Here is an 11,265-nt window from a genome sequence, read left to right on the forward strand (position 1 = left end):
AAATCATGTAATGCAATGTATAAGATGGTGAACTGTTACGACCTGGGAAATCCATAATTCAAATCACATCTTGGCCATTAACCAGCTAGGCAGCTTTATGCAAGCACTGTTATGAGAACTGATGGGGCATTGTGGCTAGAAGACTGCACTGCTAATCTGCAAGTGTGTGGTCCATGAACTTGCAAGATGGCCTCAGGCAAACCTCAGTAACACCACCCTCACCTGCAATACAATAATATTCACCTCACTGCTAAGGATTGTGTAAGGATTACAACCAGATAATGCATGTGAAGTGCTTTGAACACTGGAAAGTTCAAGTGCAATATAGAAGTATTCAGCACTATTCTTTCGGCCGCAGACCCCAGTCTGCAAAATGGGGAAAGTAATAGTGGCCTACTTTACAGGGCTATTGAAACCTTGATGTGCTTTGAATACTTGGATGTTCTATGTAAGTGCTATTCTTGTAAATGAAAAGAAGTGTGCGCAATTAGAGTGCTGCATAATGACAGTAAGAACATAGTTTTTAAACACAGTCTTTCTTTTTCCTCAGAACCTCCCTTAATAGCTTATATGGTTGCTTTTGTCATAGTTATGGATTTTACAGCCATTCTATAACTCCGTAATTTCCAATGGAAAACTGCTTTCCTAGAGCCATTCCACAAACCCATTATGGATCATTCTTAAATCACTTCAGATTTCTCCCCTTTGGACTCATTTGCAGCATGCGTGCATTATTATTGGTTCCTCCCTCTACATTACAGAGAACCAGTATGTCCTACCTTTCCACCCCAACATTCCAAAAAAGTTCTGTTTGTTCTGCCCTTGGGGAAAACTTAAGGCATTACACACCATATTTAGGATCTTGTCGCCTATTGCACCTGTCAGCACTTCTCAAAAGGGAAGAGCCTATGCACCTCAGAACATATCAATTCAGACCCTCATTTGCCCCCTGCCAGTGAACCTGGCAGTGCCAGAAAATATTGCCATATGTCCCATATTTTCAACTACGCAACATCTGGTATCATCACATATCAATCAACCTGAAAGAACTGGTCCCCACCTTAACTTTCACCTTCAGGTTTTCACAAGTACAGTCATTTAAGTGAGGCTGTCCATCCTTCTACTATAAGCACAATTAGAAGGGATTAAAGCAGGCTCTCTAAGGGCACTTTCACACATGACGCATACAGACATGTATGTCTTCCTTGGAAGTAAGCCACTCTGCATTCAACAGACTTGCTTCCAGGTAAGTGTGTAAATTCTTACATTGTTGGTTATTTATTGCAGTTTTTGTGCCGTGATTTGGAAGCCGGCTAGGGTGTGCATTTGGCTTTCACGTTTCTCTGTCCAGTTTTCTACCTCAAATGAAAGGCATCTACAAGTGTGGACAGGGAGCTTTTAAGGGCATGATGTGTGAGAAGAACCCAAAGAGCGACAAAATGTATATGGAGAATGTTTTAGGTGCAACCAGCTTTTGTTTTTTCTTACAATAAAGAGTGGGCTAACAAAACAAAACAAAACAAAACGCTTTAAATAGACATTTAAAAACCCAAGTGAAGTCATCGGGAGTAGATGATGCCTCACTTTGAGACAGCACCACATCTGGGCAGCACGCAAAGGCTGCTCATTGCACAGAACCGTCGCCAAGGTAGTCCAGCAACATCCCACCGCGTTAGAACCCACCGCACTCCTCAACGCCCCCCCCCCCACGGGCGCGCGCACCGGCCAGGTGGGCGCCCCTCCCTCCCAGGTGGCCCTGGGCGCGCGTCCCGCGGCGCTGCTACTCACACGAAGGCGTGGTAGATGAACGCCCAGCCGCGGGGTCTCTCGAGCACGTTGTAGAGATAGTTTTGCAGCCTCCTGTACTTGGCGTTCCGCCGGTAGCTCGGGTTGCTGCTGTAGGAGAGCGGCTTCCCCAGCAGGCTCATCCGGGCTCCTCGTTTCTTGCCTCGCCGGCTCTCCCGCAAGCCGCCGAGCCCGCCGCCGGTGCCCAAGAGGAGCAAGCCGTCCCCTCGCGAGGGCGCCGAGTTCAGGAGCACCCTGCTCCGGCCAGACTCCACATCCTTCATGCCGCTGCCCCCGCCGCCGCGACACCCCGCCGTGCTGCTCTTCAGCCAGAGCCCGCCGGCGGAGCCGCCCTCGTCGTCTCCTCGGCTGTGGCTGCGGGGCATGGCATCACGGCGGGGGCAAAAGCGGCAGCAGCGGCGGCGCCGGCAGCAGCGGGTCCCCGCTTGGCTGGAGGGCGGAGGCGAGCAGCTTCCTCCCGGCGCTGAGGAGGCGACGAGGAGAAGGCGGGAGAAAAGAGACTGGGGCGGCTGCAGGAGCCTCGCGCTCTCCCCACAGCTCCCGCCGAGCAGGAAGGGGGCAGGCAGAGCCGTGGGGGCCACCTTGCCACACGCAGCAGGCAGCAGGCAGCGCCGAGGCTTCTGAGGCGGGAGAAGAGAAAAAGCGACGGCTCCTCTCAGGCGCGTCCGCTCTCTTCAAGCTCCGGCTCGCTCGCCTCCTTTCCCCCCGCGAACCGCTTCGCCGCCTCAGATGCCGCCTTTAAAACAAAAACAAAAACAAAAAACAAAACACCGTATGAAACTTTGGAGTTAAAAGCGAGCGCCTGCGAAGCAAGAGAGCGCCGCTCGGCTTTCCGAGTGAAGGAGAGGGGCGCATCCACAAATAACACGAGGAGAGCCAGTTGCTGCTTTGGAGGAGGAGGGAGGGAGGGAGAGGAAGGGCGGCGGGGGGGGGGCGAGCCCAGAGAAAGAGAGAGAGAAGTCTGCTGCTGTCTTGATTTATAGAAATTGGGAAAGGACGGCCAGGAGGGGGGGAAGCCGGGCAGCTTCGGAGAGAGGCAAACTCATGCCCAAGGCTCCTGCTGCCACCTTGGCTTGTCAGCGCACTTTGCAGGGCGAGCGCTTCTCCGGCGGGCGGGCAAGCTGTTGCTCTCCGTCCAAGTGCAAGAGAAAGTCGCCGCCACATAAAACGGACGAGAGCAGAAAGTCGGAGGAGGCACCCAGACGCGCCCTCGGCTTCCTGGGCCAAATGCGCAGCAGTGTGTGTGTGAGAGAGGCGCAGCTCAGGGCAATTACGCCATAAGGAAATCTCCGCCGGAAAGTCATAAAGCGGCCTCAAGAGTCAAGCCCAGTAGCAGCAGCTCCCGGCGGCGGCGGCTCCGTCGAAAGGCTCCATACTCTGTACATGCATCTGTTAAGTTTTAACGCCTCTCTCTCTCTCTGGCGGGTTTTCGTTGCTGCTCGCCCTTGTTAAGAGCGCCGCGCCGCGCAATAAGCGCCCCTTCAGCGTGGCATGCTTCGCTTAGCTCCCTCGAGACGACGAAGCAGCGCCGTCTTGGGAAGAGAGCGGAGCCGGCGTCGACCTGAGGGCAAAATAAATCCACCAGGGCGGGGAAGGCGGGAAAGGGACGCCCTCCTTCGGCGCTTGCGAACTCGCGCCAAGTTGCAGGAAGTTTGGCCGGCCTGACATGCAAAGCGAAGTTGCGGGTGGAAGAGGGCCCGCGGGGCCGCCCGACGTGAGCAGGAGGGAGGGAGGGGGGCGGGAAAGCTCCCGCTGCTAAGAAGGTAGCGGCTGCCTTTCTTTGGCTCCCTTCGCGGAGCAGCGCCCGCGAGAAGCGCCGCCGCTTCTTCCCTCGCTCATTGTGGCGCGCATTTAAGGAGCAGGTGGCGACTCCTCGGGGCTGGAGGAGGCATCCCGCCCCTTCCCTGAGATCCCCTCCAATGCCAGAAGAAACACCACGTCCCCAGAGCCGCCTTCTCTCTCTCGCTCTCAGGCAACGCGACGCGCGGTTAGCGGGAGCCGCGCTTCCACGTGACGCCCAGGAACTTAGGCGCGAGGCGGCCGTGGCCAAGTTGGGTCGCTCCCTCGCCTCAGTTCCTCAGAGCCGTGAGGAAGGGAAGGTGGCTTGGGAGGAAACTGCGTGGGTCGTTTAAATCCAGAGAAGTACAGGTGTGGCACAAGTAAAATATCATGAAACCCCAGTTGCAATTCAAGGTTCTCGACGTTTACACCGTGTTTCTGCCCCTTCTTTTCCAGCACTTGCCATTCTCTAGCAAAAATGGGAATTCTTCCTGTAGCTTAGAGCTTCTTTTTCTTTTTCCTCTGTTCTTTTTTGCATACTGCTGCTGAAGCTCAGCGTGACATTCATTTCCAATGTCAACTGCACCCAGCCTTGCCATCTACACGCAGGCAAGCTTGCTTTGAAAAGAAAACAGGTCAGGAAATGATGCTGTGACAACAAGTGTAGCATGGAGGAAGAGTGATGAGCCTCTCTGAACGTCTAACCTTCGTCATCGCTGCCACTCTCTCAGAGTAAGATCCTTCGCTCTTCAGTGTTCACCTTTGAGCGCTGTTTGCTTTATTGTCAAGATCATAAAAAGTAAACTGGAAAAGGGCTGGGACCCATTGAGAAAGCTCTTGATGTCCATTTTTAAATGTAACTTGTTGGAGTGCTTTGTTTTGTTTTGTTGGCTTTTGCAAAGAATGCATTAAGCCATATTAGCTGCCTCATCTGTATCTGTAATGCATTGGTTTGTACTGTTCGGTTCCATTCCTGTGTGGAAGGAAAAGTGTCATATTTTTAATGCACTTAGGGTATGTTCACACTACTGCTTACTCTGCATCCAGCGTTCTCCAGCTGCTTGTTTTGAAGTCTATTGATAAATACTGCTGTTTGATGTGTTTTTCCTGAAACTGACTAGAAAACTTAAGCTGCATTCATTTTTCACTTCAGAATGGTGATGGACATTTGAGAACAGCTGTGCATGTGTGAATGGCAGCTTCATTAATAGGAGTTGTGCGGAGGGGGATCCAAAATTTCCTCAGATTGCCATTTGTTCAAAGCAGGTTTTCCTTTGGAAAGGAGTGGAGCAAGGGGGAAACCGCTCGGACCCATGATTTCTAGGCATGGCACAAGCTGATGTGTGGATGAATCATTAGGTGAGAGGCTGGCTGAGGTCAGACTGAGGTTGGTGACAAGCAATGCTACCCCCTGGACTGTTTGGGAGTAAGAAAGCAGGCAGGTGATGTCTGGCGAAAAGTAGACTGAGATCAGTGTGGAGTGTCCCATTCACCCTAACAGACCAGCCAGCCTCCATTGGATGCTGATGCAGGTGAAAGCTCTTGCCACGTAATCGTTCATTCTTTACATGAACACCTACACACTACACTGCATGCACACGAGTGGATAATATGACCTCATAATATCCACTGAACCAGATCTGAGTTTGCAGGGTGGGGAGAGGTCAAGGGAGACAAAGGGCACAGGAAGTTTAGAAGGGGTCCCAACCTTCAAAAGTTTGAGAAACACTTGTTTATGTTAGGTTACTTCCTAGAGCTCTGGTTCAGATTTGGGCTATGGTTCAAATGGAACAGCACAATCTGTAATTAAGTGAGGGGGTGGGAATATACAATTGGTGGAAAACTCGATCCCAAAATCCCCCCAAAATTTCCTTTTAAGAGCAAGTATTTTACAGAGCTCTCACTTCCCCATTCTAATGAGGGAGTGAGAGTTCTAAAGCATGTCCATTTGAAGTGAAGCTGTACCAAAGAGTGAATTAGAATGCAGACAGAGTCTTTCCAGACAATTATTTCTGTCCAGTATTACATAGCTCTCAGCTGTCACAAGAGATGGAGACATCTTTCCTCAAGGTAGTACTGCTTCTATTGCAGGCAAATCACTTATTTCTCAGCTGTCAAAAAACAATATTTTGACTGGGAAAATGCAATATTCCTCCCTGCCAGTTTACACTTACGTAACAGGTGGGGCAAATAATGCAATGTAATTGTGCAAGTTTTTGAAATGACAGTAGATAGTGACCTATGACATCTTTGGTGACAAGCGACACAACTCAGCCATTTCCATCATAACTTTGTGAAATGTGTTGAACATACGCATATAAAATTTTGCAGAGGCTGAGTGTGCTGCCTTCTGTTGCATTCCAGGAGCTTTCATGTAGTCCTTAAAACATTTTGTTGTTGTTTTATGCTAACAGCATGTGTTGGGGATGCAGAGTACTAAATGCAGATATGGCCCCTCATCTTCTGGGGTTGCCCTAAAGAAAATTGTGGTAAGAGATAATAAATGAAATTGAAATAATAACAGGTTACAAGCAGCCATTAGATAAATTGTTCATATTGTTTGGATTTGTAAAAGATTCGGTGCATCTTTCTAACAGCTGCCAGAATGTTGATTTTTGCAAACAGGAAGAAAATAAGGACTCCCACTGTTTAGATTTGGGATATGGTGTACATGATTAAATTAACAAACCTAATAAAGGATAGGGAGGATAGCCAATGAAACAATCTTTTTAAAAAAGAGGGGTTTGTTATGTAGTGGAATGATAAAACTGAGGAAAATGCATCATCTTATACATAATTGGGTTCATTGTAACATATATCAATCTGCTTTTGTTTGCACTACCTTGTATTTTGTATGCTGCTGTTTTGTAAACAAAATGAAATTAAATGAAACCAGCAGACATAGCAGACATAGGCAAACTTGGCCCTCCAGATCATCCCTAGCTAACAGGACCAGTGGTCAGGGTTGATGGGAGCTGTAGTCCCAAAACATCTGGAGGGCCGAGTTAGCCTATGCATGGTTTAAAGGGTAAGAATATGCAATACAACCCCATCTCCTACAGCAATACACTGCCATTTCATTCTGGAGGTAGTCCCGTCTGTCACATTTTTCATTATTTAGTTTCTGAACGTTAAGTCGTCATCCTCCTCTCCAGCAGAACTGTAAACAAGCCTGATTAAGAAAGAAAAAAGAGAGTCAAGCACCTGTACTGCTATGTGTCACTGCAGAATATTTGCCTGCAGCAAGACTACTACCCCATATTTGCTAGCTAGAGATGGGATATTAGGTTGTTGTTACTAGATCAGAGTTCTTGCAAGTGTCATTCTAAGGGGGGAAAACTTCTCTCTCTCTTTCATCATCTGATAATGCTACTAGCATTATCTTAGCCAGCATCTAGGGATAAAGAAATCCTGAAGAGACATCCTGGGGGAGGCAGGGAGATAAAAGGTCATTTTAAGGGGTGATTTAAAAGAGCAAGAAGCACAGACTCAAGCAAGACAAGGAAGTGGTTAATAGTCAGAAGCTATGCACAGCACACAGTCGAGTGCTAGCTTTCCAGGGATAAAAATCACGTAGGTCTGAAAAAATATGGAACACTCCAGGATTCAGTGGCTTTAAAGGAGTGAAATAGACCTCCCTAAAGGCTGATTGCTGGAATCCACCAGACCCTTCCCTGAGACTCACTGGGAGTCCTCAAAGAGTTACAGAGGAGAGATCTGATATTTACTGGGAAATGTTATGTATCTCCATGGGAGGCTGTGATGGTTCCTGCAATTGTAACAGGGCCTCACAGCCTTCCACATTAGAGATGTCCCGCTTCCACCAACTTCCCCAAACACCCCTGTAAAGCTTTTGTTTACACTGCAACTGAACTGCTTTAGTTAGTATTATTACTATCATTTATTATCCTGCCATTTACCCTGAGGACCCAGGGCAGGTTGCAAAGATCAAAACACAATATTTTAAACAGTTTTTAGAAACTTTAAATTACAGGAATAAGGTGGGTCCTAAAAGGAACCATGCATTTCAAGTCACAAAAGCCAAGGTAGAGAGGTTTGTCTTTGGCATTTGCCAAAAGCTGACCAATGAAGCCCCCACTATGGGGGCTGCCAACTTAGGGGCTGCCACAGAGAAGGCCCCCTCCCAGGCCACACAACCTTCTGTGGGCAGTGGAACAATGATGAGGCCCCCCTCCAACAGTCTTAGCACCCGAGAGGGACTGTAGGGAAGGAGGCGGTCTTTGGGTATTTGGGGTTTCAGCCATTTAGGGCTTTAAACAGTAATGTGAGCACATTGAATTGCGGCAGAAAGCAAGTTGGCAAGCTGCACAGCTGTTTTAAAATGGGTTATTATGAGATCTAAAGTGAATCCTCGACAGTGATCTGCCTGCTGCGTTTTGGATGAATTGAAGGGCAGCGCGTTACAATAATCCAGCCTGGAAGTTACCAGAGCGTAGAGTACAGTGGCCAAGTCAACTCTGTCCAAAAGTGGTCCTAGCTAGCAAACCAGCCAGAACTGAAAAAGGCACTCCTAACTACCAAAGCCTCTTGAGCCTCCAGAGACATTGAATCCAGATGGTTATGAATGGTTCCTGACAATTATATCTGAGAAGAAAAGAATCCCGTCGTTCCTTAACATGGCAGTCCCTTATATGTATCTATTCAGAAAGCAAGGAACTGAGTTCAGAAGGAATTGCTTTCAGGATTGTGTGCACAGGATCACAGCCTTAAGAATATTGTATTTAAAGTATTGTTATACCAACGCCAGGATCCTGGATACATTCCCATGACAGCAAGCCTCACAAATGTTTGTTGAACCTCTTTTTCAAGTGATTGTGGCCAGTAGCATTTTGTTTAATTTTGCTTTGGGCGGAGATACGTTCATTTGTTTAATATACAAGCCTTGAAATGTTTCCTAACTGTGTTCATCAACTTGTAACAAGTTCGTTTCCTTTCACTTTTTTGTAACAAGCTTTTGCTCTTCATTTAACGCTTCCTGGATTTTTCTTTGTAAAAACAACCATCTGAAAGCAAATGGTAGAAAAGGCTTTGTATTGTATTAGAAAAGGCTTTATATTATACAGTTCCCCAAACCACAAATGTCTGCCGCACCCCTGTCTTGATATGTGGGCATCTGATGATGTGAAGCAGGTGAAGGCATGACTGCTATCAATTTGAAGTCCATTTGCAAGCGGATTGTTTAAAAAAAAAACGCTATTCAAGCAGACTTCAAAGGACATTCAAGCAGAATTGTATGGACACCAGGTCATTGGCAGGTGGGCAGTTACACCCACCTGTCAACATTGGCCTGTGGGTGAAGGAAGCATTGATGGAGAATGGTACAAAAAGGACTCAATTGTTATACTTTAATTACAAGTAAAAATATGGGTGTGAATTTGTAATTCCATAATGAAAAAAAAATCAAATAAAAAGCAATAAAAAGAAAAGAAAAAGGACTCCAAATAAATTTTCAACAGAGCATTAGTTACGTGGGAGAAGTGGAGGTGGGAAAGGAAGGATCTTTAGTTGCCATTTAGTGTTATGTTACAGAGATGGGCTTACACATAATTGGAAATAGAAACTGGATTCCATTTGTTCTCCATTTTCTAACCATTTACATTGCCCATTGTCTGCTGACATCACGGGCATAGGTTGCCGTTTAACTAAGGTTTACTCAGAGTGGATCCATTGAAATGAATGGACTTAACTTCGCCCAGTGCTATTTTTCTAGAAAGAGCGGTGTCAGAACTCACTATGAACACATCTCTTGTTCTCTTATAATGGCAATGGCGCCCACCTAAGAGGTGCCAGAAGCAAGTTCCGGCTTTAAAAAAAGCCCTGACTTTGCCATATTCATTCATTTCAATGGGTTTACTCTGAGAGAAACTTCGCTGAAGATCACCCAGTGATTCTGCAACTATATCTGAAACCTTAATTTCAACAGTAACAGAATTAGGGTTTTCTGTTTTCTCCTCTCTCAGAGGATTCCTGTACCTTTAACAGCTGCACAATGAACAGAATCTCAAGAAGTGAAGTGTTTCCAGTCATCACTACTTGTGCATGCCAGGAAAAGCTGTGTGTATGTTGACTTTTTCATTATCATCCTCACACAGTTTTATTGTGTGAGGATGTACCTACATTATTTATTGTGCCTACGGGACCGCCTCTCCTGGTATGCCCCACAGAGAAACTTACGGTCTTCAAATAAAAACATCTTGAAGGTCCCAGGCCACAGAGAAGTTAGGCTGGCCTCAACTAGAGCCAGGGCTTTTTCGGCTGTGGCTCCGATCTGGTGGAACACTCTGTCACAAGAGACCAGGGCCCTGCGGGACTTGACATCTCTCCGCAGGGCCTGCAAGACAGAGCTGTTCCACCAGGCCTTTGGCCAGGGCACAGCCTGACTCCCTCCCTCAGCAATCTTCGCGGAGCTCTGGCCCAATGGTTGCCAGTGGCTTGAATTAATTAATTTTATAATGAATGATTTTAGAATGTTGTTTATGATGTACTTTTGTACTGTTTTATTGTTGTTAGCCGCCCTGAGCCCGGCTTCGGCTGGGGAGGGCGGGATATAAATAAAATTTATTATTATTATTATTATTAATTATCAGCACAGATGTCCCGCCAGGAAAACAGGAGCCCTGTTGGCAAAGGGTGGCATATCAAACTGTTAAAGAAATAAATATTGTGTTGTAACCAACTAAATTCTACTTAGAGTAGACCCACTGCATTGCACAAGGACTTCCACTTGCTCGGTGGAATTTTCCCTCTCCCCTCTCTTCACCTTGCCCCCCCCCATGTACTCAGGGGTGGTGGAGGAGAGGAAACACAGAACAGAACCCCAGAAAAGATTGGGGTGCTAAGGGAAGAGGACGTTTCCTTTAGCAAGTGGAAACTCTGATGCAAACAAGGGGACTTAATGGACCTAGGTTAATAAAGCCCATCAGTTTCAACAGATTAACTCTGAGTAGTACTAATGTTGGAAACAACTTAGTCTGAGATACATTGTTTTAATGACTTAGTAAGCTTCAAGAAAGGTGGGGACATAGGTTTAATCCCCAACATCTACAGGTAGGGCTAAGAAAAAACCCTGTCTGGAACCCTGGTGAACTAGTGCCAGTCAACACAGAGAAGAATATTGATCAGTGACCCAATTCAGTATATGACAGCTTAATATGTGCCTAAATTTTCCTCATTAACAGCACAATTCTAAATATTAAGTGAGAAGAGAATCTCACTGGGTTCAATGGTGTTTATTTCTAAACAATAATGCACCAGATTGCAATGCTAGTGGGGAAAAGATCTGCTCTGGGTATATCACGATGCTATTATTTAACTATTAAGAACACATACCAGCAGATTTTGCAAACATAAATGCATTGCTGCAGGCTTTAGTCTTCCTGTTGTGTTGCTGTGGGGTTTTTTTTGTTTTTTGTTTTTGTTTTTTTAGATACAGCTGAATGAATATATATTTTTAGCTGGAATTATGTAGAGGGAAAGTGTGCACCAAAGAAATCTTTTAATAGCTAAAGGGGGGGGGACTTTTAATAGTGGGCATGTAGAAATAGTGGGGGTGGGAGTCCTGTCACAAAAGGTGGTGTAGTGGCTAATCAGGAAGTTCCTGCCTTGAAACTAGCTTCTGCCATGAACTGGAACTCACTGTGTGGCATTAGATGAGCCTCT

The 11,265-nt window shown here is 46.6% G+C and overlaps 1 protein-coding gene across 1 annotated transcript in view; it reads right to left on the reverse strand.

Moving 5' to 3' along the window:
* KCNQ5 (potassium voltage-gated channel subfamily Q member 5) overlaps window positions 1-2,476 on the reverse strand; it is a 257,657-nt gene extending 255,181 nt beyond the window's left edge. The window contains exon 1 of the mRNA XM_028722763.2: window positions 1,789-2,476. Within this exon, the coding sequence (XP_028578596.2) occupies window positions 1,789-2,171 (383 nt within the window). The 5' untranslated portion in view covers window positions 2,172-2,476. The remainder of the gene's footprint in view (window positions 1-1,788) is intronic.
* Between the last annotated feature and the right edge of the window lie 8,789 nt (window positions 2,477-11,265).

This window comes from Podarcis muralis, chromosome 3 (assembly GCF_964188315.1).
Source record: "Podarcis muralis chromosome 3, rPodMur119.hap1.1, whole genome shotgun sequence".
Lineage (NCBI taxonomy): Eukaryota > Metazoa > Chordata > Lepidosauria > Squamata > Lacertidae > Podarcis > Podarcis muralis.